General features: G+C 33.1%; 1 protein-coding gene across 1 annotated transcript in view; it reads left to right on the top strand.

Annotated features, from left to right (window-relative positions):
- Positions 1–17,045, top strand: part of MS3_00001857 (uncharacterized protein) — a gene marked incomplete at its 3' end in the record, with an annotated part of 81,075 nt that overhangs the window by 52,857 nt on the left and 11,173 nt on the right. Inside the window, exons 9-11 of the mRNA XM_012939553.3 lie at positions 7,623–8,192; positions 9,170–9,456; positions 15,182–15,284. Of these exons, the coding sequence (XP_012795007.1) occupies positions 7,623–8,192; positions 9,170–9,456; positions 15,182–15,284 (960 nt within the window). The remainder of the gene's footprint in view (positions 1–7,622; positions 8,193–9,169; positions 9,457–15,181; positions 15,285–17,045) is intronic.

The raw sequence follows: 17,045 nt of genomic DNA, 5'->3' as shown, positions 1-17,045 counted from the left end.
CTAAGGTAATAAAGTATGGATATTTTAACGAAACAAAACTGACCAGTATAAACGATGATGATAAAAATGCAACATTTTTAACTTATTCCAAAAGTTTTGTAGAGATCAATTTAACCTGTTATTGGTTTCTGGTCATAAAGTTCTATAATTAATGTGAAACTGAAAACTAGGTACCACTGAACAGATATTTGCACCTGGTATGGGAAGTTTCGTCTTTCCTTAGCTATGATCCCATCCGTAATCAAACGTGTTATGAGTGAAAGAACCGTTATGAATTTTGCTAGTTGATCATCTCACTATACCACGAATTGAATAAAGTTGAGAACACGTTACAATTACTGTTGTTATTTCTCGTAAATCGTTGACTAATTTACATATTCATTAGTTATTTCCCGAATTTTGTTCATTTTATATTGAATAAAATTACTTTTTCTTGTACTTAACCTTTCTTAAATATATATATCTTTTGGTTTCCCCTTTTTGTTATATATATATATATATATATATATATATATATATATATATATATATATATATATATATATATAGACCGAGTGAAAATTGATTCGCTTAAGGCTACTAGATATGGTTTGATATTCTTTCACCTCATTGTTCTTTTTATATCCTACTCTTCAAAGTTCATACAGAAAATCAACTATACATAAAAGGAAAAATCGATCGATCTTGTTTACATATAAGTAGGAATTTTAATTAACAGTAACAAACTAAAATGAATGAAAAAAAAGATTTTCTTTTTCTTTTTTTTTCTGTAAATGTAAAAATAATAATGTCATAAATGAAGTACTTTTTGTTTTCTGTTTACTTTATAGGATGTTTATTGTTTGACAAGATCTAATCACATTTCAGGCAGAAATTCATTTTTCGTTATTGAACTTTATGAAATGAGTTCGAATAGATCAATAAATGTTTATTTTCTATAAAGTTGATGAGGCCGTTAGGATCACGATAGCTAATAGTTTTTAGTAAAAATTAAAATTCATTATGAATTAACATGAAATTGAATATTTTATTCTCTAATAAATTACTGAAAAGTGGAGAATTGTTCCATTCAACTCATAAAGGTCTATTTAGTACTGCTCACTTACAATTACAAACAGAGTGAAATTTAGAATTTACAAATGTCATGATGGACAGTATGGATTGAGATATTTTTGTTGCAATATAACAAAAGTCAGTTTAATGCTTCCTAGACCACAATAGTTCTACAGGAATCTTCATATAAACACCTTGTTGTGTAATGACTATTTGTATACCACTGATTACGTGACAGTTCTCTATAAGTTTCACTATGATTTAGTATTCAAGTTTGCAGTCAGACAACAACTTACCGATTATCGCTATTAATAAAAAAATAATGAAAGCAAAATGTTAGAAGTTTGGATTATACTTTGACATTCCATTGTATCCACTGAGTATCCTATGTTCCGTTTTATTTGATTTCGTTTACATAATACTGTCTGTGACTACATATGTTTCAAATACTTTTCAACTATTGTCATTTCTTCATGAAAATTAATCTAAAATCTTATTAAAATGTCACCATTGAAGTAACCTATGAAATATAAAAGTATATTGTGAGCTCTTTGACTACAAAACTGAGGAAAATTAGTAGTTATTCTTAAAGTATTCCACAGATTTAATAAGCTGGTCAACTCCTTTCCACTTTTCCGAGGATGTAAAATCTGATTTAGTTAGTTGGACGCCATTTAAGTAATGATCAGTATTTTAAGATAAAGACGGTTGCTGGAATTTGAGTTTTATATCTACTGGGATGTTTATTCAAGTTATCAATGTACTCACACTAAGTAATCGAAATACTTGTCTTATATATATATATACCATGTCTATGTGTTTCGGCGAATGCAGTAATCTAGCTTTCAAGAAAGCAGTGAATGTTTAGTGTATAGTTTTCTTATGCGTAAGCCACATGTCTTTGTGTGGTACTCATCAATATGTGGAAATAAAAAAATTCACCAGTTGTTTTTCTCGTTAATTAGTTAAAAAGCTATTTCTTTAATCTGCGTGTTTGGTTTTAATAAGTATGAAATCAATAAAACAGTTACAAATTTAAATATGTGTGATTCGAACTAGTAAAAGTAAGTTAAGGCTTTAATGCTCACACAATACTTAACACTTCTTGTTAAATCCACCACAAGTTTGTTATCTCAAAAACAATGAGAAATAGACAGTATTAGTTTATTATGTAGATTATCAGAAATATTCCTTATTTCAGTAATTTGATTAATAGGGAATAATCATGGCTACCTTTTATTAATTGTGGTCGGTTAACTTTTTGTCAAATACCTTTATGTAGTATGTTCTTGAGATGGTAGGGATTTGTGGCTCAGGTGGATGATTTCGCTCGAATTTCGTTCTTTGAGTTGAATGGTTTAATCACGAAGCTTTCATTGTTCATATGTTCATTTATCCAACTGGTTTATTGAGAGCATATTTTTATCTGAGTAAAACAATTCTCAACTGTCATCCAAAAGAGAATACAATAAAATCTCATTTATTTATTTTTTTATGCAGCACTATGGAAGTACGGTTTTCCAAGCTCATGGCCATTAGCTTTGTTATAACTCTTAGCTTTGTGCCCTATCATTATATAACGTAATGATATCGCCAATTAGAGAACAGTGTCTTATCAACCAGACCAATGACACATAAACCAGCACGAACCGTATAGAGTCCATATACGTCCTTCTTCCTGCTTAGCCTTGCCTCTTGAGTTCAGAACAGAGATCTCACCCTCCGCGATATGAATCATATATTTTAAACATACTGGGTTTATACACAACTCCGCCTGTAGCTCTTATAGGGTTACTGCCGGTCCCAAGCCCGGGTGAAGGAGGAGGGTTGGCCATGGGGTTAGCGTCCCCATCCCGTAGAAAACTAACTCGCTAAAAAAACGCTTACCAGAAAAAATAATCCAACCCATTTTAACTCTGCCCTGGGAGTTAGAAGGTCTTCATTTAGAAGAATTATGACGCTTCATGGTGAAAGCCGAGCTCCTTCGGAAGCCACGAGGCCGATGCCCCTTCTAACAACCAGAGCAAAAATTTTTATAGGTACATGGAACGTTCGAACAATGTGGGAAACCGGGAAGACCAGTCAAATAGCAATGGAAATGAGGAGATACAACTTAGCAGTACTGGGAATCAGCGAAACCCATTGGACCCAAGCTGGACAGAAAAGGCTAGCTACGAGAGAGATGCTGCAATACTCCGGTCACGAAGAGGACAATGCTCCACACACTCAGGGAGTCGCTCTTATGCTGTCCAAAGTAGCACGAAATGCACTTGTAGGATGGGAATCTCACGGATCCAGAATCATCAAAGCATCATTCAAAACAAAGAAGGAGGGGATCACAATGAATATTATCCAATGTTATGCACCCACCAATGATAGCAACGACGACAATAAAGATCAGTTCTACGAGCGGCTACAGTCAATCATTGAGAAATGCCCAAGGAAGGACCTAACTATTCTGATGGGAGATCTAAATGCCAAAGTCGGAATAGACAACACTGGATATGAAGATATTACGGGACGACATGGACTGGGAGAAAGAAACGAAAATGGAGAAAGATTTGCAAATTTGTGTGCATTCAACAAATTGGTCATAGGAGGCACAATATTTCCACACAAGCGTATACACAAGGCTACATGGATCTCACCGGACCACACTACAGAGAACCAAATAGATCATATTTGCATCAACAAAAATTCCGAAGGACAATGGAAGATGTGAGAACCAGGAGAGGTGCTGACGTAGCTTCAGATCACCACCTAGTTGTAGCCAATTTGAAACTGAAGCTAAAAAAGAACTGGACAAGTGGACAAACAGCAATACAAAGGTTCAATACAGCCTTCCTTCGAGATACTGACAAACTCAATGAATTCAAGATAGCTCTCAACAACAGGTTCCAAGCCTTACAAGATCTACTGAAGGAAGAAGAAACTAGTATGGAGGACAACTGGAAAGGCATCAAGAAAGCATTAACTTCAACGTGTCAAGAGGTTCTGGGTCTAAAGAAATACCATCATAAGGAATGGATCTCTACAGAAACACTGGACAAGATCAAAGAAAGGAAGAACAAGAAGGCAGCAATAAACAACAGCCGAACACGAGCAGAGAAAGTCCAAGCACAAGCTGAATACATAGAAGCAAACAAACAAGTGAAGAGGAGCATTAGAGCCGACAAGAAGAAATACGTGGAAGAACTAACAACGACGGCAGAAAAAGCTGCTAGAGAAGGAAATATGAAATAGCTTCACGATACAACGAAGAAACTATCAGGGAAATACAGTAAACCAGAGAGGCCGGTCAAAGACAAAGAAGGCAAGCCAATCACTGAAATTCAACAACAGCGTAACAGATGGGTAGAATACTTCGAGGAACTCCTGAATAGGCCGGCTCCAATGAATCCACCGGACATCGAAGCAGCACACATAGATCTTCCTATAGATGTCAACCCACGAACGACGGAAGAAATTAGAATGGCCGTCAGACAAATCAAGAACGGGAAAGCAGCAGGACCCGACAACATACCAGCTGAAGCACTGAAACCGGACATCGAAGCAACCACAAGCATGCTTTATCTTCTATTCAAAAAGATTTGGGAGGAGGAACAAGTGCTGATGGACTGGAAAGAAGGACACCTTGTCAAGGTGCCAAAGAAAGGAGATCTGAGCAAATGTGAAAACTACAGAGGCATTACACTACTGTCAATACCAGGGAAAGTCTTCAACAGAGTGTTGCTGAGACGGATGAAAGATGCAGTAGACGCCCAACTTCGAGATCAACAAGCTGGATTCCGTAAGGATCGGTCGTGCACAGACCGAATTGCAACACTACGGATCATCGTCGAACAATCAGTTGAGTGGAGCTCATCACTATACATCAACTTCATTGATTATGAAAAGGCATTCGACAGTGTAGATAGGAGGACATTATGGAAACTTCTTCTACACTACGGAGTTCCTGAGAAGATTGTCAATATTATCCGGAACTCATACGACGGACTACAGTGCAAAGTAGTGCATGGAGGACAGCTGACAGATGCATTCCAAGTAAGGACTGGAGTCAGACAAGGCTGTTTACTCTTTCCCTTCCTCTTTCTTCTGGTGGTCGGCTGGATTATGAAGACCTCAACATCTGAAGGAAAACACGGAATACAATGGACAGCTCAGAATCAATTAGACGATTTGGACTTCGCAGATGACCTAGCCCTCCTATCACGTACACACGAACAGATGCAGATGAAGACAGCCAGTGTAGCAGCAGTCTCTGCATCAGTAGGCCTCAGCATACACAAAGGGAAAACAAAGGTCCTCAAATTCAAAGCGGAGAACAGCAATCCAATCACTCTTGATGGCGAAACTCTGGAAGATGTAGAGTCCTTCACATACCTGGGAAGCATCATCGATGAACAAGGAGGATCCGATGCAGACGTAAAGGCGAGGATCGGCAAAGCAAGGGTCGCATTCCTACAATTGAAGAACATATGGAACTCGAAACAACTTTCAACCAATATCAAAGTGAGAATCTTCAATACGAACGTCAAGGCAGTTCTACTGTATGGAGCTGAAACTTGGAGAACTACAACAACCACAATCAAGAAAGTACAAGCATTTATAAATAGCTGTCTACGCAAGATACTCAACATCCATTGGCCGGATACCATCAGCAGTAACCTTCTGTGGGAGAGAACAAACCAACTTCCAGCTGAAGAAGAAATTAGGAAAAGACGGTGGAAATGGATAGCACATACATTACGCAAATCGTCAAACTACATCACGAGGCAAGCCCTAACTTGGAATCCTGAAGGGAAGCGAAAAAGAGGAAGGCCAAAGAACACATTGCGTCGGATAATAGAAGCAGATATGAAAAGGATGAATTACAACTGGACGGAGCTAGAAAAGATTGCCCAGGACAGGGTTGGATGGAGAATGCTGGTGAGCGGCCTATGCTCCTTGACGAGGAGTAACAGGCGTAAGTAAGTATGTAAGGGTTTATACACAAACCAAACAGACCGCATCGTACCATAAAATAGGAAATAACGTTTGTACAAGTTCTAGTCAAAAGTGACTGTGAATATGGGAAAGTGTAATTAATAGACTGGGTATAACTTAAGAATGGTAAATCGTATAACAATAGTCTTTGGGTTAAAATAAAGCTTATAATAAGAGGAATATAAATTTACATATTTTGATTACTTAACAATTATACGATAAAAATATACGTATAGTATTAGACCATAAATAGATCCCAACATTTACCATTCATTATTCTCGTCGGGTTATATCAAGCTTAACTGACAAAGACATCATGTTAAACATTCATATACCATGTCTTTTAGAACAAACGCATGATTACAATGCAACACTGACAGAAACAAAGCTGTTATATCATCCACCCTCATACAAAATGAACGTTTTTAGGTAGCCTTCTCATAATAATTAGATTGTTTAATTACGAATAGATTATCATTTCATCTAATTCATTCAAATAAAATTTGAGTAACAAATATTTTAAACAAATTATACAGCTAACCAGTGGAATTGAAATCTCTTTCAAATAAAATAACAAAATTACACTTAGGATATTTATAACAAAATTAACTATTTAAAACGGATTTATGTTAGTAGTATCTTTCACTAAATAGTATTTAATCCTATTTGTCAGAAAATATATAGTATTGAAAAAGGCATATGTTTAAAACTATAATTAGAAATAATATTTCTAAAGTTCCTTACATAACATTACCCTGTATGTTTCAAATGTTTTATTTACATTTTCATTACACTTTTAAATCCATCATTTAGGTTAATAACATCTCCAAACACTAATTTTCCTGATTACTGCTTATACTCTTATTACCTCTACCACTACGGGATTAGAATCAACCACTGCATCTCTGTGCTAATGTGGTGTGGTAACTCGAACTGATGTACGTACGTACGAAGTTCTACGTTGTTACTGACTGACTTAGGTTAATTACACAACAGATTAATTAAATCATACTGATAGTTTATTAATATGAAAAATGTTTTCATTCATAAACAAGACCTGTGTTCATAACATCATGGTAAACTGATCCATATATATTCTCACCATATAATTACTAAAACAATCACACGATGAAATCCTTAGTTATTTCTTATGCTCATTATCGAAAAATCAATTAAACTAGTATACGTTTTAAAGCTAAAGCCTATATTAATAAATAGTTATGTGATATTAAATATACTTGATTATTTCAATCAATCTCATTAATAGAGTCACTTAAAACAATAGATATATCATCAGGTTTAGATAAAATAAGTGTGTCACTTTATTTGTCTAATTTGTATAGCATGTCCACTGTGAATGTATTAATTTCTTACAACTTTCAAGTGTACTTAGTCATTGATATTTATGTTTAGGAAATGTTTCGTTACACCCATTTGTTTTACCTTCTATTTCCTTTACTTAATAAACAAAACTAAATTTCATTATGTTTTGGGTTATGATATATAAATCTTTTGATTAAAATTGATTTTTTATCATCTCATTATTTTCATTTTTCATCTCTGTTTCTCGTTTCTTTTGATAGAAATAAAAACTGAATCAAGTGCACTTAATGATCAAGATGTAATTATTTGTAATAATAATGATATCAGTGGTAAAAATAGTTATGATGATAATAATGTTGGACCAACATGTTATGCTAAATCGTGTTCATCATCAGTATCTTTATCGCCACTTCGTCGATCGGCTTCCTTTTCTCCTTCCACTTCATCTCATACGTCTCCACTTTCAGAACCATCTGTACATAGTTCTTATCATGCTGAATCATCATCCGGTCATCCAGTGGAGTCTGACGTAAGTAAACAAAAAGAACAGAATAGATATGAAAAATCACCTTCGGTACTTTCACAATCAAAACAAGATCGTAATTTAAGTCATAACGATCAAAATCATACTCATCGTCGCCGTCAATCTGGGACTACAAAAAATGTTCATTCATCATCTACAATACCTAATGAACGGTATCGTTCTTCCCCAGATTTATCAAATGAAAAGTGTCATAAATCACAACCAAACGAAACCGTCACAACAACAAATAATCCATACTTTGGTGCAACTGGTCAAGAATTATTAGAAAATAGAATGGTTGGTATAAGTGAGTAGAAAGTGTTATTGTTTTACCTATTTTTTGATTTATGTTGTAATTTAATTGTGTTGAAAGATCTTTAAATGTTTTGTGATTGTTCACTATTTTAACGCATTTTGTTTTCATTCATAATTTACGTGAGTAGTTGTATTTAAGTAACTTGATTTATGACACTGATGTTAATCTTGGCTTACAGAAATCGAGAAAATTCACTGTTCCATTTGACTAAATATATTTTGAACAGGTTAAATGGAGATATTTGCAATATTTGTTGATGTTTTGAAACATTTTTCTACAGTTGTATACAGGAATAGAACAGTGTTTTGATGTGTAATAGTTGCCTAGTTTATATTTTAGATAACTCAACTCGATTTTGAATCCTAAACTGTTGATTTTAGTAGGTTTTAGGTAATCAAAATTGGGTCGTATAAGTGAGTTCGCACTTTGACTTACGACCAAGTCGTACAATCTAGTCGATTAATTCAGATTCATACCAACATGTAGAACGAGATTTACACAATCATATAGTAACCATCATATATACTGTCCTTAAACTAGCACTTTGGTATCATATGAATGGTTATTACTCAACTGAGGCGTCATCGTTTACAACAATACAGAGTTGTATGAGGGACCAAGAAGACCCTGTATATTTTATTTGTTAGTGTTTGATAAGTGTCAACACACTTAAGGCTAAAGTCATTTCCCCACAGATGCGATTGATGACAATGAATAAAGAACTAAATTATTCCAACACTTTATTATGACTTTCTATTACAATGAACAACTGTAGATAGTCTTATAAGTATATGAGTTTTGAGAATTTTTACTTGTACTTGTGAATGGTACATCATCTTTTGCTTAGGAACTATAAATCAATAATAACTGTATATTGAGAATGATTTTCCCATTCTACACGATGGATCGCTACAGTTTTCTTTGCATTTTATATGATTTTCATTTGTTTCCTCTTTGTAATTCATCAGTTGATTATGCAGCGGCTGCTTCAGTGTCCAACTTACTTAATGAATGGCCAAATGCTCGTTTAGTTACATTGTATCGAAGTGGTCGTAAACGAATAACTTCTATGAATCGAAATCAAACAGATAATTCTGATACAAATCAACGTGGATATTCATCAAATAGTGGGAGAAATCTTGGTTTAAATATTGTTGGTGGTGATGGTTCAGAAGCAACATTTATTTCTCATATACAACCTGATAAACCTGCTGGTTTATCAAAAAGGATATTGGTTGGTGATCGATTGTTAACAGTAAGTTTTATGGATTTTAAATTAGCGAAAGTATGAATTGATGAAAATACACGTCTAAATAAGTGTTCATTTAATTGAAAAGACATAACAAAAGTACAATATAATTCAATTATCTAGTACAAACGAATTTTCAATTATAAAACGTTCACTCATGATTGAACAAATTTTCTGTTGAAAATATTTTATTGAAACATTTCTTTTTCAATACTCAATTTATTGTATTATGTCTGACATAATGCTTTTCTGTACACCATATTTCTTTTGTGTATTGTAAAATTAATAAGACAGATAGTATTAAACTAAACTATTCAAAATTTAAAAAAGAATAGAGTTGAAAATAACCTTTATTGCTGACCTGTATCACTCAGAGAAACCCTGGAATCCAAGGACAAGTGATCGGCTGTTTTATACTAGCAAACTTTATTATTGCATTCTAAAACGTCCGTAATAAATAAGAGCAAGTAATTTGAAGTTTCTTAATGAGCACAATACATTCGAGCTGCTGAGTTGAAATTTTATAATTGACATTTCTAAATCTTTTCAATATAGAATGATTAGATGTAGAGTTATAAAAATGCAAAAGTGGATAGTGATTTTTATCTTTGAATTGAAAAGGATATTCATATACCTCATGTGAAAAATTTCTTTAAAAACGTACATTTCTTGATGTGATACCAAACAGCAATAAAATATTATCGTATTGCAACATAAAAAATTTGTTTTGTGTTAAACAGTTGAAGGCAGTTTACAAAAAAATACTACACCTATATTCCGTGTTAGTTGTAACTCGTCATCGAGATATACCTATAACCTTGAGGACTTGATACTCTGTCCCGTATTTGAGCCCGGGTTACTCAGTAATGACTAGTTAACTGTAGATGTTTTGAATATAAGGCACTACAATACATACTTTACGTTTGAAAAATGACAATATATAGCTTGTAGAATGTGAATTTGTTCACTATAGATTTATAATGGCAACCAGTCTATTTACTAATTAGCGTATTACTTTTGAACACTTTTCAATATTTCTTACACATTTTCTTAGAAAAACAACTTTAGCATAAAAACTTGTACATAAGCCTATTCCATCACGTTACTGTTTGATCTTATTCCAATAATGATCAAGATCTGATTTCACCTGGATATGTCATATAAAATCATAATCAACTTAACTTCACTCTGGTAAATTGATACATGAGATAAAATTATGGTATCTTTAAACAAAATTATATTTGTTGTTGTAATTTAATTGATGAACGAGTTACCAGGAATCCATGTACTTGTTTTTCTGCAACCTGGTATTAAAATCTGTATAAATTTCACTTATCGGATCACTTATCTAGTCGTATATTTCTGTCAGCTTTAATTCCTTATATTGTACACTTATTCGATCATATAACTCCTTACTGTGACTTGATTTTCATTACATCTCATTCGATTTCGTACGAGGATTGACATGAATTACAAACCGTTATTGAATAAATAGGCACTGTAGCAACAATTAACTTTTAGTGAGCTAAACTAACCAATGGATTTGGAAGATGGATATACAGCGTCGTGGATTTATTGCGACTAAAAAGGTAAACCACTGAATGCCAAATAAGTGATTTGAAGGCCGTTTTCACGTCACGAGACCCATCTTCTATAGGACCGGGGATGTTCACATACTCCAACACAATAACTGTCCTATGCTTCCTGGTTATCAGCCTCTATCTAAGGTCAGTCGATGATGCAGACTACCAAATCAACCAACCTATGAGAAGTATTTTTACCTGCAACAAACCATTAGGTTAACCTCACGTTATATACAGTAAAATCAAAGAAGTGACAATGTATTTTCTTGGGTGTTTTACTTTTTCTAAAAAAATAACAAATATAAAATACTTCTTTCCTGTTGAATGAAACTGTTTATCATCACTTTTGACTTGAACGTCATAAGTTTGTATTTAGAATAAATATTGATATTCTTGTCTCTTTCAGTGGTATGTTTTCAAAATCAACGAATGAAAGAAAAGAAAGCTTGAATACTTTTTTTATTCTAAAGGGATATGTTTATTTATTTTCCTTTCCCATCTCTTCAGTTTGTACTCATTGGCTGATTTGTTTTTATTAGTTTTTATGAGTTAATTATTTACTTGTAATTGGCATAATACAAGCAAAATTTAGTTTTGTTATTTAGTGTTCACTAATGTAATGAATGTTATTTTGTTTTGTTTTGAGGACTTTTGACATAAAGAGGTCAATTCACACATATCAGAATTATCCTTCATAACATATGATTACAAAAAAAGTAGAAGTGCTTTTAGATAAAGTTTTGGTAGTCGCTATCAGCAAAGTCCAGGACGCGCGTTTCCTTGCACTTGGAGCTCGTCAGCTAGATATATCTACATCTCAGGGTTGATGTTCTCTATGAAACTCAAACCCAGTTTCTTTCGTTTCATATGCTTATTTTTTTAAGAATCCGGCTTTCTTAAACATCTGTCTAGTACTGATAGTAAGCGTGATTGTATAATAACATCTATCGAGTTATTGTAGAAGAGGAATATTCAGTAAGGCTACATTATTGTCTTTACTCAAATTTTATTAGGTTAGCTTATGTCATTTATCACGTGCAGCCTTAGATAAGTCACACGTAGCCACACTTTGTGTTATAAATAATGATAACGTACTTTACCTAAACCGAGTTAGACAGATAGGTGTTCGAACCTGCAAAGTCAAGTGTTATGGTTTGCTGAAATATCGTTTAAAATTGTACCATATGATAACTATCTTCATTTTAAACTTATGCTACATCCTAATCAACAGAAGAGAAGAAAAATACATATTTTTCCAGTGACTTATGAAATTTTAATATTACATATGTTACTTAATCATAAACAGTACTATCATGTCTAGTCTTTATAATTAAACAAGTTTTATCGACCAATGTTTGTGCACTGGCAGTTAGTTCCAATTATTAGAATAATTTAGTAATAACAACTGTGTTAAATGTGTTTGATTTTCTTACAAAACAACAGTTTTCTTAAACTTCATAGATACAGTTTAGTGGTGAGAGACATAAAAAACAACAACAGGGAATTGAATTTCTGAAGTTTCTCTCTATCTTCACTAATCGTTTTACAAGATTAAATTAGTCTTGACATGTGATGATAAATTTCCTTTGATTTAAAATGACATCCACCAAATAAGTTTTCATTTTTAAAGATAAAACCTTTTTTTCTGTATTAATTTAAACTAAAACAACATGTGAAGCAAAAGAAAAACTGATTGTTGATAAATGCAAAATATTTTTCTCCGTATGAAGACTTGGAGAGACGTATCTTCCAATTTTTGTTTCTTTTTATAAAGAGGGGTGTTTAGTTTGCTCATTGTCAAAAGTGAAATAATGTTTTTGGTTGAATTATTTTTTTTCTTCAGGTTGACTAAGTTGAACAGTTGTTAATCAGAAAAAATGAATTTTATGAATTTTTTGTTAGATTCTCTGTATACTTCACTTACTGTTTTTAATAGTTACACTTAGTTTGTTCTACTAAATCCCAAATTAGATACATGGTAATGCAGTAAAATAAAATTATTGTATTTCTGGAGATGGGAAACAAGACAATCAAATGAGGAAAACTTTCTTTTTATTATTATCATTCATTGAAAATGTACAATTTTATTTATGTTAATTTAATATAGTAGTTTATTAAACATTAGAAAGTGGTTACATAATATAATTTTTAGAAATTTCTTGTGTCACAAGTGACTTGCGCAGTGATCAACAGGTTGAAGAAAAATAATTAGATCAAAACAGAAGTGTCAGAAGTGATTTTCACTCGACAAATATATAGAAAGAGAGCAAGAAATGAAAAAAAAATTATAGAGACGATGATAACAAACAGTTATGAATAAAGGAAAACTGAAGATGTTCAATCAGTGGTTGGGTAAGAGATTGCATGCACTGCCTAAAACTACTACAGATTCACTAAATAACATTGTCGAGAAGAAAAATTTCTTCGTCGAACTGTTTTCATCTGATGACACTGATAAAACGTATTTTCGTGATACATCGACGATTAATAATAATTTTGATAGTGTTTATCTACAAATACCGTATATAAATACTATTACTATGTATTATAGAATTGTTGCTCTGTAGTTTTAATAACTGACGATTAAATATATGTAATCCAACTTTTTTTTATCGATACCGTTAAATCCAACACTTTCAGTGTGCCGTATAACCTAACACACGAATATGGTAATAACTGTTTCGGCCAAATGAATAACGAGCATATTATTCGATAGTGGTATATCCCTTCAATAACGTCTCTTACAGATCAGTTTGGTTAGTAAATTTATAAAGTGCGACCTCCCTTGAGTTTACGTTCAAAATTCTATATTCCACAGCAAACATAAGTTACATTAATCATTAAATAATACATTAGTAAGTTGGACAACTAATCAATTTCCCACTACAGTGATGAACAAGTTGTGCTGTATCCAGTTTAAGGAGGATTAAACAAGACATTAAAAAAGAAAGATTAGTTCAGCGAATAGTTCTCTTTTCGGTAAATTCATTTCCAAAGCTGTACAATCGCAAATATATATACTTATTTATTTTGAAAATGAATTCGCCGAAAAGAGAACTCTTCGCTGAACTAATCTTTCCTATTTAATGTCTTAATGGCTATATTCCGTTTACTAAAAAGACATTAAAACCTGAATAGACAATAGTAGAAAGTGTAGAAGCCATTCAAATTCAAGACGTATCACAGTTTACTACGCAAATTCTGGATTTCTTACAAACCACTTGACTAGTCTGTGTTGTAATGATTCCTATAACTCATCTAGGCAGATCAGGGTAGTTTAATCAATATTGGTCATAGATGTAGATGAATATAACTAGAATTGTAAATTTATCTGATATTTCAATGGTCCCAATTAAGTTGATGTTGGTAGTTATTTGTACTCACATTACTGCTGTGTACACGTACTCATATTTACTCATCTCTTGATATAAATTGAAGGTCTCCTCAACTTTAATAACTAATAAATTCCAATATGCCAAATTATAAATCAAAGAGTTTGCGCGAAACCGAAATTCCTGGGTTTGAATCCCGCCTTCAGGATCGTGGGTGTGCTCTGCTAATGAATCCTATACTAGGGCGAAATGGCCGTCCAGTGCTTGCAGGTTTTCAATGGCGGTCTAACATTGAATGGTTCATGATTTTAATGAAATTCAACATTTTCCACAACCCCCCAAACTAACAATTTTTCAGTTTTATATTCGTTTTATTCGATTAATTATACATCATGATCGTGTACAATTATGTGCTTAAGTAGCATTTTTACAAATCTGAAAACAATGTCTTTTGTAAAGAATCGCCGTATTGGTTGGTATAATTTCCTCCTCACTTTTCTTTCGAAAAAACAAGTAGGGATTACTGCACAATTCATAAATCAAATATATTATGGAATGAAACATCATTAAATAACAATACTGGTCGTTAACACTTGATAATGAATGTGAATAAGAAATAATCATTGTTTAAATCGTTTTTAAACACTTTTTGATTATCTACCAGTTGAATGTACATAAGGCCGAAATTTATTACAATATTGGACACTTTGCACAGAAATCAAGCACGTGCTGAGTAAAGTGATAATAATATTTATGATTAGGATTGATTATTCTCAAAGATGATGTCATCTTTTGTTTTATTCACATTTACCTCAGGTTAATGGCATAGATGTCTCTAAGTATGGGCACGAGAAAGCGGCTGCAGCTTTACGAGATGCGCGTGATCGTGTTGATCTTCTTCTAGTCTATAGTCCTGAAGGTAAGCTTACTTTATATCACAGTACAAGTCGAGCTATTTTGGGTTTATTAAGCAGAGTTTATTCAAATTTGACATAAGAAATGCTTACACTTTATGTATTCTTGTTCAAAAAATTACCTTCACAAATTTAAAAAACGGATCGAAAAAAATGTTTGCAGAACGCTATGAAGTCATTGTATTTCATCGTTTTTTTCTCAGGCATATATGAGCTAATCTGTTTAGCGAATGGAAAATATTATTTTCGTAGAATTTCTACAAATTAATAGTTTTTTGAAAGACATCGACCAGCACTTAGTAAATGAGTTACGTAACTTACTCGTCAGATCATATTAAAATATAATAATTAGAAATTTGATTTACGCACAAACATTATATATTATTATCATATATTCATTACTGCAATCGATTATTTGAACCATTGAATTGTGACACTTTCTAAGTGTAGTTGAGGAAACTTTCAATTAATAATAATCATTGGTCATTATTAAAAGATCTCTAGAACACCTCACTTACCCAAATGGCTCCATTATAAAGCTGATCGGTGGAGTTTAATAGGCTCAAAAGGCTAGGTAGCATGATATTAATTACTATTTAATGGCTGTTCAATATGTTAAAAACACGAAGTTCAGCGAATGGATCTCTTTTTAACGAATTTATTATCAAGCTGTACAATCGTATATACATGGAAACTTTTTTTTGTTAAAGTACAAGTTCTGCGAGGAAATGTAACTAAGTAATAACGCAGATGATGTAATAGAAAGACTATAATACTAGATTACGTAAAATGAATAATAACATTAGACTTAATAAGTTAGTAACGAATTATAACATGAATGTCGTAAAATGATTAAAATGTCTTTGTTGCAATTATTATAGGTCATAGAGGTGTAGAAAATAAATAAAGTTATATCATGAGCACTGCTGAAGAGTTCCACAGTAGAACGAAACGGGCGTACAGTGCTTTCAGGTTTTCGATGGTGGTCTAACTTCTGTTGACTCATGATCTCAACTATTAAAATCACTATAATATCCACAAAACCCCTTCTGATATTAATCAACATATGCTCACTAGTAACTGGCTTCAAGAGGTATTTCCTGGCGTTCTAGTGAGAAGCAGTGACCAATGGAGTTCAACCGGGTGTGTTGTGAGAAAGTAACTCACTGAAGGCAATGGTGGGTGGGTCGCTCAATTTCGTAGATTAGTTGAAGTTAGACATTAACACCATTGGATGCCGGCTCAGTGGTCTAGTAGTTAAGTGCTCGCGCGCGAGACTGATAGGTCCTGGGTTCGAATCTCGCAGGAGGCGGGGTCGTGGGTGCGCACCAATTAAGAGTCCCATAATAGGACGAAAAGGCTATCCATTGGTTTCAGGCTTTCCATGGTGGTCTAGCTTCAATTAAGTCATGGTCTCAACTCTTAAAATTACTATAATATCCACAAAACCCTTTCTGATACTAATTAGGAATAAAATAATGACAATATGAGATATAGGTATAGGGAGGTATGCAGTAATAACAATAGTTAAGGCCAAAGTAAATATAACGATAGGACGTACTTCTTTTGTATACATAGTTCTGCCTTGAGCCCATGGATGGGAAGAGCTTCAGTTATTTCTAGGAATTGGATATGAAAAAATCTGGATAGATTTAAACGAATCGTATATACAATTTAAAAATCAAACTGTGGATCATTAAAATGTTTACAGTCGATTAGATGTTCAAATATGGAACTCCTTATGCTTTCCTTTCACCCTTGTAGAA

This window comes from Schistosoma haematobium, chromosome 1 (assembly GCF_000699445.3).
Source record: "Schistosoma haematobium chromosome 1, whole genome shotgun sequence".
Lineage (NCBI taxonomy): Eukaryota > Metazoa > Platyhelminthes > Trematoda > Strigeidida > Schistosomatidae > Schistosoma > Schistosoma haematobium.
The sequence above is the reverse complement of the archived record's forward strand: the minus strand, read 5'-3'. Positions and strand labels throughout refer to the sequence as shown.